This window comes from Microtus oregoni, unplaced genomic scaffold, assembly GCF_018167655.1.
Source record: "Microtus oregoni isolate MIOR12 unplaced genomic scaffold, Mior012 000021F_ref0000039, whole genome shotgun sequence".
NCBI lineage: Eukaryota > Metazoa > Chordata > Mammalia > Rodentia > Cricetidae > Microtus > Microtus oregoni.
The window spans coordinates 1,137,569-1,157,502 of NW_024543080.1; the positions used below are offsets into that span (position 1 = coordinate 1,137,569).

The following is a 19,934-nucleotide window of genomic DNA, read 5'->3' on the forward strand; positions in this document are numbered from 1 at the left end:
GTTGTAATGTGTGCGGCAGGACTATGTTCCTGGCACCCAGCCACCGGCATGGCTAGATTATGCCCCAAAATAATTGGGCGCCACTCTGTAGTAATCCGAGTGGCGGGGCTGTGTTCCCACCCAGCTCCGTACGGCTAGCTTTATACCTGAAATAATTACACGGAAACTGTATTCTTTTAAACACTGCCTGGCCCATTAGTTCTAGCCTCTTATTGGCTATCTCTTAAATATTGATCTAACCCATTTCTAATAATCTGTGTAGCCCACAAGATGGCTTACCAGGGAAGACCTTAACTTGCATCTGTATGGAGTGGGAGAATCATGGCGACTCTCTGAATCGGCTTCTTTCTCCCAGCATTCTGTTCTGTCTACTCCGCCTTCCTAATTTTCTGTCCTATTAAAGGGCCAGGGCAGTCTCTTTATTTAACCAATGAAATTAACACAAAACAGAAGACTCTCCCCCATCAGATTGTGTGGGTTGTTCCTTTATCAATGGATTCTTCCACTGATGGATTCTTATTGTTTAACGTGGCACAAACTTTGAAGTGAGATCTAGTTAGAAGATGTAGGTTTCTTTGGGCATGCTTCTTTAAGTGGTGTATAATTTGTTTATGATAATCCTCTCTCTCTCTCTCTCTCTCTCTCTCTCTCTCTCTCTCTTTCTCCTTCCCTCCCTCTTCTCCTTCCTCCCGTCTCTCTCTTTATTTCCTCACCCATACTGTGAGCAGGTGGACTTTTCTGTCCTACCATGTAGACTCCACTATGATGTTGGCTTTGCTTCCAGCCCAAATCTATGAGGACAAGCAACCATGGCTGAAGCCTCTGAGACCCCGAGCCACAATCACCCTTCCCTCCTATTAGGTTGTTTAGCACATGTGTTTTCAGTGGCGAAAAGTGACTAATGTGTCTTGATTTGGAATTTCTGGACTTGGGTTTGGGAAGGTTACATGACAAGCTGTGCCCCTGGACAGTATCTGTAAAAAGCGTGGAGTCTGAGCATCACTAACCCGAGTTCACTGTTGTAGAATGCATAGGGCTGGTGATGGAAGTCACGGTAACATAGTTTTGCTCATGGCTTTGTTGAGCCTCCGCCTTCAGGGTCACTGACTTCTTGGGAGTAGATTTGTTGGGGTCTCTATGTTAGTTTGCTGGAGCTGCCATAGAGGATGCAACAGCCAGATGATGTAAACAATAGAAATGAATTTTCTGACTATTCTGGAGACTGGATATCCAATATCAGGCAGTCATCAGGTCTGGCTTCCTTAGGATGAATTGCTCCCGAGCTGTAGATAGACACTCTGGTCCTCATGTGGGGTTTTCTCCTTGTATGGATACAGTTCTCCTTTCTTAAGTGGTTGTCACTCATTATCAGGGAGGAAGATCTGAAATTGTCTGAAATGATTATTTTAAATGCCTTTCTTTTTCCAGATGCATATCCGGGTAAGAAAAGACTTGGTTTATCTGCTGTGAACAAAGTAGGGTAAATGCAAAAGCAAATATAATATCGGAGTTACTCTCTACTCACGGCAAAGGTTAAAGAGAGTTACAAACCTAAGTGCCGCTTTCTCGTCAATATCCAGCATAACACCAAATCTATAAACTTATGCCAGGTCGTGTAAGATGGGCCTGTTACTGATATCTTAAAACTAATAAATATATATTGAAAACATTCTCAGTCCTAGTTGCTAAAAATAAATAGATATAAATAGATACAGAAGCCCTTTGTGACCCAAGTCTAAAAGCATTGAGATTGCTGACTTAGGAAGACATTACTCTAGTCTTTGGTTTTGAATTACCTGATTCATCATACACTCGAGGCCAAATATATTCACTGTCTCATACAGGAAGTTTGACTTTTGCTTTTCCTTTATGAGAAAACAACGTGCAACATTACTGGTGCAAATATTCTTGTGCAGTTCAATGTCTGCTTTTCTTTCACTAGTCCCCAGTCAGTACAGAGCTTCGTGAACAACCTTGAGGAAAAAGGCCCTTAAATACAAGCTTTGGTCCCTAAGCACTATGCTTCCGTCTACTGCGGACACGTTTTATGAGCAAAGGTTAACGTCTGCCCTCTAGAAATGTACTTGGAAGCCTTGCGAGTACACTGGTTCATCTCTTCATTGCGTGCATCTGCTTTCTCTTCCTCTAATGTTCAGAACTTTTGTCTCCTTCCTGTGCCTTGCCCCCTGCCACCGCTTGCTTTCATTCCCCCTCTTCTTTCCATTTGCCTCATCACAGCAGTGAACCCTTCTTCATGTGTTACAGTTGGTGGTTTCTTTGGCGTCCTCCAGGAGAAGATGCTGAACTGGTAACTGTGCGAGGTGGTAACTGTGAGCAAGGCATTGACAAGCGCAAACTTTGCTCCGCCTTGTTGCCTCTTAGGCTTGCACAGGCTGGCATTCAGTGAGGAAAACCCTGTCTAGGCTGTGTTGCTGGACTTCTGGTGGCTTTGATGGAAACTAAAGGAAATGGGCTTTAACTCAAAACTTTCGCCTTCTAGAAGAAAGGGCTGTAGCATAAATTCTACAGTTGTGCGCATTCTTCATAGATTTTTTTTCTCGTTTGTCCTCTAGTCGAAAAGCCATTCCCAAGTTGGCCTGAAGTCAAACACAAAGCAAAAGGTATGTTTTCTTCTTGTGCTTTTTTTTTCTTCATTGAACACCTAACTTTTCTTGCTGGTGTACAGGGATATCTGTTTTTGGAAGGCTGAGATGTCCCTAGAGATAAAGTCCTTTTTCATTTTCATTTCTTTTGCTTTCCCAGTGGTAAAACTGAAGTGGGAGCAAGAGCCTTGAAATGTTTCAGGGCTAGAGAGATGTGTTGGTTCTTTTATCATCATCATCATCATCATCATCATCATCATCATCATCATTATTATTATTATTATTATTCGAGACAGGGTTCCTCTGTGTAGCAGTCCTAGCCCACTGTGAGTGGGGCTATGCCTGGAATGGTGGTCCTGGGTTCTACAAGAAAGCAGGCTGAACAAGCCAGGGGGAGCAAGCCAGTAACGAGGACACTTCCATGGCCTTTGGAGAGAAGTTAAGGCTGCGCTTTGACAAATGGTGTCCTGAACACCGGAATTTTATCAGGAGCCGTGTCTGGGCAATGAGTTAGTCTTTCATGTCCGCTCTCACCCAGCAGGGAAAATCAGTGAGTTTATTTGTTATTTATAGGGCACCTGATTATATTAAACAGTGTGGTGGTTGTCGGTGGTAATTCAGCATTGGCGTGTGGACCCTGCCCTCCTGGCTGTTCGTTGTAATGTAGTGTAGTAACATGATGTAACTGGGCACTTCGTCTGTTATTTCAGTGCTAATGTCAGCGGGAGAGGCAGAGATCAATCAAAGAATCTCGGTCTCCCTATTAAACACACTTGCTATTCCTAAGTATCTAACATTTAATAGTAATAATAGCAGTAAACAGAAGCAGATGTAGTGACACAGGCCTGGCGTCCCAGCACCTGCCAGGTGAAGGCAGGTGAGTCAAGAGCTGAAGGGCATTTTTGGCTTACATAGTAAGTTCAAGGTCAGCCAGGACTGTGTTAGACCCTATCTCAGAAACCCAAGCCCAAACAAGACACGACGATGACATGGAATCAGTGTTCTTTTGGCTTTGTAAACTTTAAGTAGTTACACCATTTTCATTCTGGTTTTTAAATTTCAGACTTAACTGTTAATAACAGGTTTAAGCTCACATTAATTGAACAGAGGCAGAGACTTCCCATAACACCTTCTGCCTCTGCATGGGCATAGCCTTCTCCACTATCCTCACCTCACTAATGGTACATCTGCTATTGGCTAGCTACACTGAGACTTAATGATCACCCCAAAGTCTAGCTCTTTTGTTAGGGCTCCCCTGGGTGTTTGGAGATCCTGAAGGTTTGGATGGGTGTGCAGTGAGGTGTGTCTATGTTGTCTGAGGTTTCTGTCCTGCCTGATTCCTGCAGTCGTTAAGTCCCAAAGGAATCACACAGAGGTCTACATTAGTTATAACCTGATTGGCCTAGTATCTCAGGCTTCTTATTAACTCCTACAACTTATATTAGCCCATTATTCTTATCTGTGTTAGCCACATGACTCACATCTTGCTTCTTCTGTGTCTGGACAGGACTGCAGAGGGAGCTTCCCTCTTCCCAGAATTCTCCTCTTCTCATTGACCCGCCTCTACTTCCTGTCTGGTTGTCCCACCCATACTTCCTGCTTGGCTACTAGCCAATACGTGTTTATTTAAAACATAACTGACAGAATATAGACAACTGACCCACACCATGTCTATCATTATACAATCAAGCCGATGACTCCACTGTCTTAAGATGCCTCGTGATTTGCATTTGATTGCTCTCTCTGCTCTCGGCGGTCACTGATCCTTACCTCCCTTTACCATGTTCCCGTTTACACGATGTCACATAGTTGGAATCATATAGTGTGTGACATTTCCATATTTGCTTTTTTCACTTAAAAATATATATTTAGGTTTTCTTCATACATCCTTCCCGGCTTAATAGCTCATTCTATTTTTAGTACTGAGTAATATTCCACTGTTTGGATGCCTTGAAGTATATTCATTCATTGTTGAGGGCTAGCATATCTGATTGCATCTAATATTTTGACAGTTAGGAAGAAAGCTGCTATAAATTTCTACATATATATTGAGCAGAAAATTTCAACTTCTTTTGGTAAATTACCAAGGGATATGATTCCTGGGTGATATAGTTAAAATGAATTTAGTGGGTTGTTTTGTGTGTATTATCTGTGTATGTATATTTTTGTGTGTGCGTGCATGCGAGTGAATGTGCATGAGTGTGTACACATCCTGTGCGTGTGTGTGTGTGCGTGTGTGTACACTGGATGGGATGGTCTGTGCTACCCACTCAGTTTTGAGTCAGTGTCTCTCCCAGAGCCTGGAGCTCATTGATGAGCTGGAGTAGATGGCCAGTGAGCTCTGGGATCTGCCTGCTCCCTCCACCACCAAGATCAGGGTCACAGACAGGCGTGCTGCCATGCACAGCATTGATGTGGGTGCTAGGGATCCAAACTCACACAGGATGCTTGTGCAGCAGACGCTTTTCCAACTGTACCTCCGCAGTCAAACTGGGGACTCTTTCAAAGTGGTTACACTTTCTGCATTCCTAGCAGCAGGGGGCGCACCTGTTCCTCTACAGTCTTGCTACTGGGTTTTGATCATTTTAATGGGTATGGCATCTTGTTATTTCAATTTTTGTTTCCCTGGTGATATGCTGTAGCATGATATTGGGGTTCAACTTGAAGGTCAGAAAAGCAAAACAGCCAGTCACTGGCTCTTACCTCTACCTCCGTTCAAAATGGCGATACTGCCTCCAGAATCTCAGAATGAGACTGTGTGTGAGAGCTGTCTCCTCCTGTCTTAGTGCTGGGAATAAAGATGTGCACCACTACCACCTGGTTTCTGTGGCAAACTAGTGTGGCTACTGGGATTAAAGGTGTGTGTCATCATTGCCTGCTCTGTAAGGCTGATCAGTGTAAGTGTAAGTTTACTCTCTGAACTTGAGGCAAGCTTTATTTATTAAAAGACACAGTATATGATGTGGAATATCTTCTCATGTGCTTCTTTGTCGTCTATGTATCCTTTATTGTGATGTGTCTGTTAAAAGCCTTTGCCCAAGTTTTAGCTTGATTGTTGGGTATCTGATTTGATTTATCCAATTTCTCATCAGATACATATGTTTTCAAATATCCCACAACCCCCTTCCCATGTCCTGTTTTTATATTCTCTTGGCAGTGTCTTTGCAGAGCATAAAAGTTAATTTTAATAAAGTCCATTGTATCATTTCTTTCTTTCATGGATTAAAGCCTTTGGTGGTTTCATTCTATTTTACCAGAAAGAAAAATTACTTTGCTAGAGTTAATAGAGTGTTTAAACATCCCCAGCCGTCCATTCACAAATCGTTTGTTTTTCAATGATCTCGAGTTTGCTCTGTACTTTCTTCTGTCAGAATCATCTTTCCAAATCAAGTCAATTCCAGTAAATAACACTTCAATGGTGTGGCTCCAGCTCCAATCTCTCCCAGAGGCATTTGCATTTTAACAAGTAGCAGAAGCCAATAAAAGTGAATTGCAGAGGTAGAATTCTGGCATTAGCAAACAGGGCATAACTTCTTTGGTTGGTGGTGGGAAAAGAAGGATTTTCTTTTTAAATAGATTTATTGTTTTATTGTTTTTAATTGTGTCTGTGTGCTGTGTGTCTGTGTACTGTATGCCCGTGTCTGCTTGTGGGTTGGGCACACATATGCAGATGCCCACAGAAGCTAGAAGCATTGGATTCTCTGGGCTTGCAATTATAGGTGGTTTTGAGCTCCCTATGTGGGTGCTGGGAAGTAAACTAAAGTCCTTTGAAAGACCAGTATGACAAGTCTTAAACGGCCTGGCCATCTCTCCAGCCCCATCACTCTTCCTTTGTTTTCTGACCACTTCATTCAGTTTGTCCCTGCCACAACCAGCACAGGCCAAGGGTCAACATTCTACATCAGAGGAACACGTTTATTATACCTGTATTAAGGATTCATTTTTAACCACAGATCATAGCATCTGGATTCATTCTTGGTGCTGGGCATTCTGGGTTCTGATAAATGTAGATAAATGTGCATGTGTGTGATACATGTGTCATCTATCTGGTTACATACATATGTCACATGGATCACACAGAACAGACTGGATGTCCCTTGTACTCTGCCCGTTACTCTTCCCTCCCCTGCTCTATGGTTCTGAAGAGACACGGTGACCAAGACAACTCTTGTCAAAGGAAACATTAAGCTGGTGTGGTGGCACACCTCATTAATCACAGCACTCAAGGCAGAGGCAGGCAGATCTTTGAGATCGAGGTCAGCCTGATACAGAATGAGTTCCAGGACAGCCAGGGATACACAGAAAAACTCTGTCTTGAAAATCAATAATAAAAAAGGCTTGCTTACAGACATGGTGCTGAGAGCTCTATATAATGATCTACAGGCAGCAAGCAGAAAGATACAGGGCCTAGTGTGGGCTTTTGAACCTCTACGGTTTAGAACCTCCCCCATCAGTGCTCCAACATGGTCCCACCTATTTCAAGAAGGCCACGCCTCCTAATCCTTCTCAAACAGTTCCACTAACTGGCAACCAAGCATTCAAGCATGTGAGACTATGGGACCCATTCTCATTGAAACCACCACACTTGATAACAGTTGACTTTTACTGTCTGCTTGCCAGTCAATATAGGACCATGTAGCTGAACTCCTAAGGCTTGGCCCCTTTCCTTTAGTGATATGCATTGCATTTCCTCTATCTTTTCATGGCTCAGTAGCTTGTGCATGCTGCACAAGACTGCAGAGGAGTAGCTTCTGAAGATGCCCCTGTGCAGCAGGAGCGTGGGTAGAGGAGGACAAGACCCAGAATAGACACTTTCTCCAGGAAACACAGTGCTGTGGGAATGTGGCAGCTCTCTGAAAGGGGTCAGGCCTTGATGGGCGATTGGCTTTTCTAGCAGTAACTGTTTCAGGTGTAGGGCATAGGTAGGAACTGCTGAGGATCTCTGGTTACCTCGCAGTGCTCAGCCATGCCCATCTTAGTTGACAGTTGATCGCTAGAGGTGGAGCAGTATGTTCAGATCCCTCTATAACAGGCCGTCCTGAGTCTCGATGCTCTGTGGCATCCCTGACACTTGCCATATCCCTGCTGTCCCTAGTATCTGTCTCACATGCTCCAGTGATGTTCCTGCTAGGCCTCCTTTGTTCTGACCCTTCTTTGTGTATGGTAGGAAATATGATAGACGTGTCTAGTTTTGGCGCTATCACTCCTGCCTTATGTTTCTCTTTTAATCTTAAACTTTTCATTGTCTGGAGTATCACTGTTTGTTGGTTTGGAAGACTATCTTGATTGTCTAAAGGTTTTGGCAGTTATGAATAAGCTTTCTAGAAACACCCATGTACAGGTTTTGTGTAGGCCTATCTTCCCAACTCATTTGAGCACAATTACTATCTCAACTCTTTTCTTTTTTCAAACTTTATTATTTTCCACAAATGATTCAGAGCCTCTACTGCATTTTCCACGCTTCTATTGTCTTCAAATATAATGCCTAAACCCAGTGTTTCTCACACATTGCTTCCTTGGTCTCGGCCATCTAAACGTTCATGAATTAAGCCTCAAGAATGGATTATGTTCTGCTTGGAAGCTTAGAAGAGATGAACACCACATAACATTCATTAACTGACAATAATTAAGTATACGTGTAGGGTCTTTGTATCTTGGATGTTTAATATTTTTGAGTTTGTTAATTTAGACAGTGAAGAAGTGGAAACCGAAGGCAAGGTTTCCAGCTGGAAGAGTTCCTTCCCATCCTGTTATTTGTGTTGCAGACTTCAGAAGGAGTAGTTTGAGCCTTTTGTGTCATTGCAAAGGCCTGAGGACAGATTCTAGCTTACGGGAAATTAAAAGTTGCTGCTTCAGGGAAGTGACAATTCTCCTTGAAGGTTTTGACAGGTGATGGGAAGGGGATTAGACTCCCTAGAGTGGAGTCTGTGGTGTTGCCTTTAGTCTGTATTATTTCCCCATAACCTGTAAAAGATGCCCCAGTGGCTTTCTGGGGGACATAGCTGGAATTAACAGTACCAAAAACAGTGAAATGAGTTCATCTCAGGAGGTCATCTCTATAGGCTTAAAACAGCAGATCCTAGGCGAGGTTGCTATTTCCACTATTATTTTTCTAGAAAGGACAATGTTTTTTTATATATTGATTTCCAGCATCTCAAAGTTCCCAGAGATCCAAAGCCCTTTTTGACCTCCAAGGCACCAGGCATGCTTGTGGTTCACAGACATATATGCAAGTAAAACACTCATACAAATAAATAAATGAATATTTTTAAGAAGTTTAAAAAAACAAAAAAAAAAACCAATTGTATGTATGTAGTGAAGAGGTGAGCAGGCTGTCTCACAGACATAGTCTTAGCAAATTCATCAACTGGGAGCTAATATTTAGTTTGAAACATGTTTGGCTTCAACCAATAGCTTATTTATGAATATATGAATATATATGAATAATTTGGGGGTTAAACTTTCTTCTGATATATTGTGATATTTGAGCCTTTTGTAATTGGTAATTGAGTTCCACACAGCATCACAATTCCTGGGAGAGCTTTGTTAGTTGCTTTTTTTTATTGCTGCAACAAGATACTTGAAAAGCAACTTAAGGCAGGAAGGAAGGGTTTCTCGTGGCTCACCGTTGCTCCATCTTTGTGAGGGAAGCTTGGTGGCTGCTCTCATTGTATACATAGTCAGGATACAGAGCGATGGATGTTGGCATTTGGCTCACTTTCTCCTTTGAATGAGGTCCTGCTCCCCAGCCCATGGAATGGGACTACTTGCACTTAGTGTGGGTCTTCTCATCTCAGTTATAACCTGGAGTAGGAACTCCCTCACAGAGATTCCCAGAGGTTTGTTCCCTAGAGGACCCTACCAAGTTAGCAATGCGTATTAGCCATCATAGACCAACCCCACCCCAGGTTTATCAAATGGCTGTTCTGCATTTATTTTTAAGCTAAGAGTCATTTTCTTTTAAGATGAAATTAAGGGCAGGAGTCTAGACATGAATATTCTGGCTTCCTAATATAGCAGCATTTGTTTAAGTTCAGATGTCGTTCTAATCACTGGTCTTTCAAGCTAAAACATAGTTTCATACATCGACAACTCAGTCACAAGACAAGCTGGAGACAGAAAATAGAAGGGAGAAGGAAATCCACAAAGGAAGCAAGGCAGTGGAGATCTGGGTACCTTAAACTGAAAATGCTAAGATTCTGTAAGACCTGAACCTGTGGTCTGGAATCTTGGCCATGATTCTGTCTTCATGCATCTAAGGTATGTCTGAGGAACTGTGAGGAAGGAAGGCATGAAAGGTACAGCTATCCCCAAAACTGTCACTGGAAGTCATCTGGCAGTGGTGATTATTTTTCCCACCCTTTCCCATTTCATGGCAAAGAAAACTGAGGTGTAAAGATGTTCAATAGATATAAGGGTACAGCCAATGACAAACAGAGCCAGGGACCAAGTGGCTGGAGTCTTGAATGGGCGCTCCAGCCCCTAACACTATCCTGGTGGTGCTTGTTGGGTTAGGGGTATTTCAGGACCAGAACAAGACACACACATAGAAAGACTCAAGGGTACTGAATGTAAACGGAGACTGTGCTTTTGTTTCCCTGCCACTCAGACCCAAATAATCACATGGAAACTATATTAATTACAACACTGACCAATGGCTCAAGCGTATTCCTGGCTAACTTTTATATCTTAAATTAACCCATTTCTGTTAATCTGTGTATCATCACGAGGCTGTGGCTCACCTGAAAAGTTCTGGGTGTCCTTCGGCAGTTACATGGCATCTCTTTGACTTTACCTATTCTCTCTATGTATCTCTCCCAGCCTGGCTATATTCTATCCCGCCGTAGACCAAAGCAGCTTCTTTACTAACAAATGATAATGAAGCATATTCACAGCATATTGAGAAAGATTCCCCATTATCAGTTAATTAATAAGCGTCTATATATTAGACGCTTTTGTCCAATCCGCTGTCACAGAGAGGGATGAAGCCTGGAAGGAGATGCAGGGAGTGAGAACTGAGTTCCTAGAGACCCAAAGACAGAGCCCTGATGACCCTGAACAAATGAGATAAGATCAATGAGCGTGAGCTTGCTTCAGCAGAAATTCAAGCCCCAAATGGAAGCAAGAGCAAGCCTCCACCTACGGGCACTGAATTGAAATGAGTGTGTGGAGGTAGCTCCAACCTGCTTTTCTAACTCCCTGGCTCAGTGTGCACCCCTGTTCTGACCTAAACACCCATATCTTTTATCAGAGTTTACAGTTAGTTTTAATTGACAGCTTTATCTTAATAGAGACAGCCCGAGGTGTTTATTGCAGCCGAAGCAAGCCCGGGGTCCTCGTTCCGGATTCCCTCCTTGCACTCTGAGTTGATATGTTTTCCTTTCCGTCCCCTTGCTCTTCCAATGCCTTTCCCTCTCTTCCTGGCCACTCTGCCTCTGCGGCCATCATTACACTTTAATGTAGAGTTGTCAGTGGTAACCACACTTTCCCTGTGCGATGCTTCATGAAACAGTAAAGAGCACTGTTGGCTGGGGTTCCTCAGCCAACTGTCCAAGGGCATCATTATCTGTCAGTCCTTCCAGGCCTGCAGGGTGGGATCAGAGGGTAAGGACTTGAGCAAGGGCAGAGGGGAAAGATGGGTCCACTTATGTTATCTGTGTGTGGCAAACATGTCTGCCTACTTTATTGGGGGATTTTATAGAGAGACACTTGGGACAGAGAAGACAGTGTGAAGATACTCACTGAGTGTGGAAGAGGTGCTTGGTGGAGGTGGGGGCTTGATAATGGTAAGAGATGGCGTTCGTCTGATTGCAGCCCCCTGATACTGAAATATGTGTGGATGGCTATCAGGTAGTTAGACTTATGGGCTCTAAATTATGTGACATGAGTTCTGGTCTCGGGAAACCACCTTGGGATTGCAACTTCTGCTCTCAGAAGGCTCATTTTCATTGATTAAAACCTCTGAAGGATCACGCTGAAGACCTGAAGAGAGGAGGGGGCGGGATATTCCTCAGAGATCTCTAGTTCTTACTTTGCAGGGATCTGCTTCTCTTACGTCATTCATGGAGCATGTGAAATGTGATTCTGATTGGGGCTGGGAAACCCTACCGGGAGCCCAGATGGTGGGTTATAGAACGTGGTACCGTAGGATGTGGGGGCTTCCTCTGGATGCAGATTGCCATGTCACTGCAGGGTGAGGGTAATAAATGTACCATTTCTCTTTATCTTTCTCCGGGCTCCCAGGATAAGATCTGTGAACTTGATTTAGGGTTACCATCAAATTGAGATAATCCATTTTCCAGCATAGGGCTTAGCCCATTTGGGCCTCAAAATAAATGATTTATGGCTAGAACATAAATATGCTAGCAGGACCATGAGTAAAAAAAAAAATTTTCCCCACTTTTCTGCTCTTTGCAAATCCTGACATACATTTCACAGTTTTTAATTACACTTCATGTTCTGATTATATTATCTATGAAACAAAACATTGAAAATGAATAACTTACAGAAATTATTGGACTTGCTACACTGTGTTTAATTTGCACAATAGACTTCTTAACTAAGCTTAATTTTTCACTTCAAAGATTTATGTTTGAATCCAGCTTGTTTTAATGAGGAGTATCATTGCAAGCATTAATTATAGTACCTAGTGTTCCAATTGTATTTCTTACGCCAAAAATGTAAAAACTTTTTATTTTAAATTTAGTAATCTATAATTCAGCCTACCCCAGATGATGGACGGCAGAATTTACATTTTACAGAAACACTGGAAGGCTGGGTGACTGCAGCAGCAACCAAAGCAGGGTGCAGGGTCCTTTTGCTTGTTGGGAAGTCTCTGTGTTCCTTCAGGCATAGCGGCTCACACTGTCACCAAAGCCAACAGGGGTGATGCGGCATAGGCTCTGTGGCCCTGTGAGCACAGTTGCAAGCCTGGGTACAAAGGGTTGCCCCATGGTTTTGATTTATAATTTCATTAGCTGCAAAATCAAAGGCCACTCTCCCCTTTGTCTTGCTCGTTGGTGTTAAGATTCCGAGCCCTGATCTCTACATGCTGCTTCTTGGGTGGGGCTTTGATTGTGTCTGAGGTTCTTCACCACAGCTGTGCTGTGTCACCCTGCGGGTGCTAGTGTGATGTGCCTGCAAGCACCTCCCTTACCTACCTCCTCTGTTGTGCTCCATGTGGTGGTAGAGATCAAATCTGGCAGAGTGGATTCCTCAACTTCTCCCTGCCAGGTTTATTCAAGAAGGAGATACTTAAAGTACCGGGAGGATGGAGGATGGGGAAGGCCCAGGTGTCCCCTTCCTTACCCCTTTGGGGATAAGATAGGCAGGATCTTTCTTTCAGGGCATATCCTGTCAAGATCCCAATAGAAGGGGAGGGATGTACAAGTGATAAAATGATGACATCATGTCTGGTGAGGGTGCCTACCCTGAGTTCTTGCTCATGTGTGGGAAACCCTGGAGACTCCATTTATGGTGTAGTGGGAACTATACCATAACTGCAGTTTCAAAGACTTTAAGCATGAAGGGGCATTCTGAGGTTTGCAGGCACAGCTACCAAATTGTAGCTGCAGTTTGTCTTGGTTTCTCCCGTCTAGCTCCTTATCTACAGGGTCTCTACTGGAAAAGTGGAAGCTTTTATAGACACTGTCATTACCCACAATAAATCTGCTGTAATTTGATGTGTCAGAAGAGCGTATAAGGCAACAGAGCTTCACGTTCATCTGCAAAGGATTGCTGAATGGGTGTTAGTTGGAGCCCGCTAAGACTGGTTGTTGATTTTTACATAGCCCCATCCTTTCAATTTCCTGGTTAGCTTGGCTGCCTCATAGCCAGCTTCTTATTTACTTTCCTTGGTGTTCCGGGCCTTGCTGTTTTAACCCTAACATGTGTATTGGCCATAACATCGGTGGCTTCCTGCTGATGCTGTTCTCTGGCCGGCCTTTCTCTTTGGCATCTCACCATCTCCTCCATTGCCACCTATTCTATGCTATTAAACTCTCTGTTTCAGCTTTACAAAGTGGTTCCTGATGCTCCAATTAAACCTGGACTAGTATAGATACTGTTTCCTGAGATGATTTCCAATGGGCTAAATGGGTCTCTTGAAGAATTTTTGAAAGTTTAAGTTTGTAAAATCAGAGTTTAGGACATTTACCACACTTAAGACCTCAAAGAAGAAGAGATGATAGCTATTATTTTATAATAATGTCACCAGCATATCAATAAGCTGATAAATTATTTTATATTCTACTATAAAACAAGACATGTTAATTACATGGACCAATGATGTTCTCTATTGTCTAACTTGGATTAGACAATAATCTAACATTCATAATTAGGGAGGGATCTAATATGGTATAAAGCAATGGTACTATAATATATTAATTGAAATGCTTAAACATTTGTACATAATTGCATGACATCTCTGTCCTTATTTGAGGCAGGCCTTATTTAGATAGGGTGGCAAATAAGTTCATGGGATTTTTTTCTGTGTCAGGAAAATTCTCTCACATGGGTCACAGCATCATGTCAGGTGAGGGACTTATGTTGGTCCATTAATTGCTGTTCTAACAATACCGCAGCTTAGGGATGTTATTAACACTAATTTGGCTAACAGTTTTGAAGGCTGGAAATAAGATTGTGATTAGGATTCTAGCGTCTTGGGAACCTTTGGGCCTTGTCATAACGGAGGATGTTGGGCTACACTCATTCTTTTACCAGGACCCGCTCTTGTGGTAACTCCCCTGAAATGGCATTAATCCATCCTGTGGGCAGATTCTTCATGATGTAATCATCCCCAAAGATCCTATCTCTTTTTTTATTTTTTTTCCCATTTATTTATTTATTAAAGATTTCTGTCTCTTCCCCGCCACCGCCTTCCATATCTCTCCCTCTCCCCCAATCAAGTTCCCCTCTCTTGTCAGCCCATAGAGCTATCAGGGTTCCCTGCCTGTGGGAAGTCCAAGGACCACCCACCTCCATCCAGGTCTAGTAAGGTGAGCATCCAAACTGCCTAGGCTCCCACAAAGCCAGTACGTGCAGTAGGATCAAAAACCCACTGCCAATGTTCTTGAGTTCTCAGTAGTCCTCATTATCCGCTATGTTCAGCGAGTCTGGTTTTATCCCTGTTTTTTTCAGACCCAGGCCAGCTGGCCTTGGTGAGTTCCCGACAGAACATCCCCGTTGTCTCAGTGTGTGGGTGCACCCCTCGCGGTCCTGAGTTCCATGCTCATACTCTCTCTCCTTCTGCTCCTGATTTGGACCTTGAGATTTCAGTTCGGTGCTCCAAAGTGGGTCTCTGTCTCTGTCTCCTTTCATCACCTGATGAAAATTAATATTCAGGAGGATGCCTATATGTTTTTCTTTGGGTTCTCCTTATTTAGCTTCTCTAGGATCACTAATTATAGGCTCAATGTCCTTTGTTTATGGCTAGAAACCAAATATGAGTGAGTACATCCCATGTTCCTCTTTTTGGGTCTGGCTTACCTCACTCAGGATAGTGTTTTCTATTTCCGTCTATTTGTATGCAAAATTCAAGAAGTCCTTGTTTTTTACTGCTGAGTAGTACTCTAATATGTATACATTCCATACTTTCTTCATCCATTCTTCCATTGAAGGGCATCTAGGTTGTTTCCAGGTTCTGGCTATTACAAACAATGCTTCTATGAACATAGTAGAGCATATACTTTTGTTGTATGATAGGGCCTCTCTTGGGTATATTCCCAAGAGTGGTATTGCTGGGTCCGGGGGTAGGTTGATCCCGAATTTCCTGATAAACCGCCACACTGCTTTCCAAAGTGGTTGCACAAGTTTGCATTCTCACCAGCAATGGATGAGTGTACCTTTTTCTCCACAACCTCTCCAGCAAAGGCTATCATTGGTTTTTTTATTTTAGCCATTCTGACAGGTGTAAGATGGTATCTTAAAGTTGTCTTGATTTGCATTTCCCTGATCACTAAGGAAGTTGAGCATGACCTTAAGTGTTTTTTGACCATTTGAACTTCTTCTGTTGAGAATTCTCTGTTCAGCTTAGTGCCCCATTTTATAATTGTGTTGATTAGATTTTTATGGTCTAGTTTCTTGAGTTCTTTATATATTTTGGAGATCAGACCTTTGTCAGTTGCGGGGTTGGTGAAGATCTTCTCCCAGTCAGTGGATTGCCTCTTTGTCTTAGTGACAGTGTCCTTTGCTTTACAGAAGCTTCTCAGTCTCAGGAGGTCCCATTTATTCATGAGGCCCTTAATGTCTGTGCTGCTGGGATTATACGTAGGAAGTGGTCTCCTGTGCCCATGTGTTGTAGAGTACTTCCCACTTTCTCTTCTATCAGGTTCAGTTTGTTCGGACTGATATTGAGGTCTTTAATCCATTTGGACTTGAGTTTTGTGCATGGTGATAGATATGGATCTATTTTCATTCTTCTACAGGTTGACATCCAGTTTTGCCAGCACAATTTGTTGAAGATGCTCTCTTTTTTCCATTGTATACTTTTAGCTCCTTTATTGAAAATCAGGTGTTCGTATGTTTGTGGGTTAATGTCAGGGTCTTCTATTCGATTCCATTGGTCGACTTCTCTGTTTTTATGCCAATACCAAGCTGTTTTTAATACTGTAGCTCTGTAATAGAGTTTGACGTCAGGGATGGTAATGCCTCCAGATGATCCTTTATTGTATAAGATTGTTTTGGCTATGCTGGGTTTTTTGTTTTTCCATATAAAGTTGATTATTGTCTTCTCCAGATCTGTGAAGAATTTTGATGGGAATTTGATGGGGATTGCATTGAATCTATAGATTGCTTTTGGTAGAATTGCCATTTTTACTATGTTGATCCTCCCAATCCAAGAACAGGGGAGATCCTTCCATTTTCTGGTGTCCTCTTCAATTTCTTTCTTCAATGCCTTAAAGTTCTTGTCTAATAGATCTTTCACTTCCTTGGTCAGAGTTACCCCAAGATATTTTATGCTATTTGTGGCTATCGTGAAAGGTGATGCTTCTCTGATTTCCCTCTCTGTTTCCTTATCCTTAGTGTATAGGAAGGCCACTGATTTTTTGGAGTTGATCTTGTATCCTGCCACATTACTAAAGGTGTTTATCAGCTGTAGGAGATCTTTGGTAGAGTTTTTGGGGTCGCTTATGTATACTATCATATCATCTGCAAATAACGAAAGCTTAACTTCTTCCTTTCCAATACGAATCCCCTTGATCCCCTTATGTTGTCTTATTGCTATTGCTAGAACTTCAAGCACTATATTGAAGAGGTATGGAGAGAGTGGACATCCTTGTCGTGTTCCTGATTTTAGTGGGATGGCTTTGAGTTTTTCTCTGTTTAATTTAATGTTAGCTGTCAGCTTGCTGTAAATAGCTTTTATTATATTTAGGTATGACCCTTGTATCTCTAGTCTCTCCAAAACCTTTATCATAAAGGGGTGTTGAATTTTGTCGAATGCTTTTTCAGCATCTAATGAAATGATCATATGGTTTTTTCTTTCAGTTTATTTATATGGTGGATTACATTGATAGATTTGCATATGTTGAACCAGCCCTGCATCTCTGGGATGAAGCCTACTTGATCATAATGGATAATTTTTCTAATGTGTTCTTGGATTCGGTTTGCCAGTATTTTGTTGAGAATTTTTGCGTCGATATTCATGAGTGAGATAGGCCTGTAATTCTCTTTCTTGGCTGGGTCTTTGTGTGGTTTTGGTATCAGGGTAACTGTAGCTTCATAAAAGGAATTTGGCAATGACTCTTCTGTTTCTATATTGTGAAATACATTAAGGAGTATAGGTATTAGCTCTTCTTGGAAGTTCTGGTAGAATTCTGCAATGAAACCATCTGGTCTTGGGCTTTTTTTGTAAGGGAGATTTTTGATAACAGTTTGTAGTTCTTCGCAACTAACAGGTCTATTTAGATCGTTCACCTGGTCTTGGTTTAGCTTTGGTATATGGTACTTATCTAAAACACTGTTCATTTCTTTCGTATTTTCCAGTTTTGTGGCATATAGGCTTTTGTAGTAAGATCTAATGATTCTCTGAATTTCCTCTGTGTCTGTGGTTATGTCCCCCTTTTCATTTCTGATCTTATTTATTTGCGTGTTTTCTCTCTGTTGTTTAATTAGTTTGGATAGCGGTTTGTCGATCTTGTTGATTTTCTCCAAGAACAGCTTTTTGTTTCGTTGATTCTTTGGACTGTTTTCTGTGTTTCTATTTTGTTGATTTCCGCCCTCAGTTTGATTATTTCCAGTCTTCTGCTCCTCCTGGGCGCGTCTGCTTCTTTTTTTTCTAAAGCTTTCAGGTGTGCTGTTAAGTCCCTATGTATGCTTTCTCCGTTTTCTTTAGGTGGACACTTAGTGCTATGAACTTTCCTCTTAGCACTGCTTTCATCGTGTCCCATAGGTTTGAGTATGTTGTCTCTTTATTTTGATTAAATTCAAGGAAGATTTTAATTTCTTTCTTAATTTATTCCTTGACCCAGGTGTGGTTCTGTAGTTGACTGTTCAGTTTCCACGAGTTTGTAGGTTTTTTGGGGGTAGCATTGTTGTTGAATTCTAACTTTAATCCATGGTGATCTGATAAGACACAGGTGGACACTGATATTTTTTTGTATCTGTGGAGGTTTCCTTTGTTTCCAAGTATGTGGTCAATTTTCGAGAAGGTTCCATAAGCTGTGGAGAAGAAGGTATATTCTTTCCTATTTGGGTGGAGTGTTCTATAGATGTCTGTTAAATCCATTTGTTTCATTACCTCCAATAATTCTCTTAATTCTCTATTAGGTTTCTGTCTGATTGACCTGTCCATTGGAGAGAGAGGTGTACTGAAGTCTCCTTCTACTAGTGCGTGTGGTTTGATGTCTGCCTTGAGTTCTAGTAATATTTCTTTTACATAAGTGGGTGCTTTTATATTAGGGATGTAGATATTCAGGATTGAGACTTCATCCTGATGAATTGTTCCTGTTATGAGTATAAAGTGTCCGTCTCGATCTCTTCTGATTGATTTTAGTTTGAAGTCAGTTTTATTAGAAATTAATATGGCCACACCTGCTTTTTTTTTTTTTTTAGGACCATTTGCTGGAAACACCTTTTCCCAATCCTTTACTCTGAGTAGATGCCTGTCTTTGTGGTTGAGATGTGTTTCTTGCAAACAGCAGAATGTTGGATCCTGTTTTCATATCCAATCTCTTAGCCTGTGCCTTTTTATAGGTGAATTGAGCCCATTAATATTAAGTGATATTAATGACCAGTGGTTGTTTACTCCGGTTATTCTTATTGTTTTTGGTAGTAGAGTTTGTGTGTCTCCCTTCTTTGAGTTGTGCTGGTGAAGGGTCGCTAGATGCCTGAGTTATTGTAGGCAGTGTTGGCAATGTTGGGTTCCTTGGGTTGCGATTTTCCTTCTATTACTTTCTGTAGGGCTGGATTTGTGGCTACGTATTGTTTAAATTTGTTCTTATCCTGGAATGTCTTGATTTCTCCATTGATAGTGAACAGTAGCTTGGCTGGGTATAGTAGTTTGGGTTTGCATCCATGGTCTCTTAGCTTCTGAAGTACCTCTATCCAGGACCTTCTGGTTTTCATGGTTTCCATAGAGAAGTCAGGTGTAAGTCTGATCGGTTTACCTTTATAAGTTACTTGGCCTTTTTCCTTTGCAGCTCTTAATATTCTTTCTTTAACCTGTATATTTTGTGTTTTGATTATTATATGGCTAGGGGATGTTTTTCTTTGATCCAGTCTGTTTGGTGTTCTGTATGCTTCTTGAATATTCAAAGGAATATCTTTCTTTATGTTGGGAAAGTTTTCTTCCATAATTTTGTTAAAAATATTTTCTGGGCCTTTGAGCTGTGACTCTTCTCCTTTTTCTATTCCTATTATTCTTAGGTTTGTTTTTTTTATTGCGACCCATATTTCCTGAATGTTTTGTGATGAGAATTTGTTGGCTTTGCTGTTTTCTTTGATCAGTGCGTTTATTTTCTCTATAGTGTCCTCAGAATCTGAGATTCTTTCTTCTATCTCTTGTATTCTATTGATTATGCTTGTTTCTGTAGGCTCTGCTCATTGACCTAGATTTTCCCTATCCAACTGGTCCTCCGTTTGTGTTTTCTTCCTTGCTTCCATTTCAGTTTTCAATTCTTGAACTGTTTCCATTACCTGTTTGATCGTTTTTTCTTGGTTTCCCAGGGTATCATGTACATATTTACTCATTTCTTCAAACTTTTTGTTATACTTCTCATCCATTTCTATAAGGGTGTATTTCACAATTTGTTTAAGGGATTCTATTACTTTCATAAAGTCAATTTTTTCCACTTCTTCTGTGTTAGGGTGTTCAAGTCCTTCTGTTGTAAG

The 19,934-nt window shown here is 41.7% G+C and overlaps 1 protein-coding gene across 3 annotated transcripts in view; it reads left to right on the top strand.

Annotated features, from left to right (window-relative positions):
* Positions 1-19,934, top strand: part of Rasgef1b (RasGEF domain family member 1B) — a 515,623-nt gene that overhangs the window by 99,223 nt on the left and 396,466 nt on the right. For 2 of the 3 annotated variants that reach the window (XM_041671328.1, XM_041671329.1), the window contains exon 2: positions 2,574-2,621. The exons of the other annotated variant lie outside the window; for it this stretch is intronic. In XM_041671328.1, the coding sequence (XP_041527262.1) occupies positions 2,574-2,621 (48 nt within the window). The remainder of the gene's footprint in view (positions 1-2,573; positions 2,622-19,934) is intronic. 3 annotated transcript variants of the gene reach the window in all.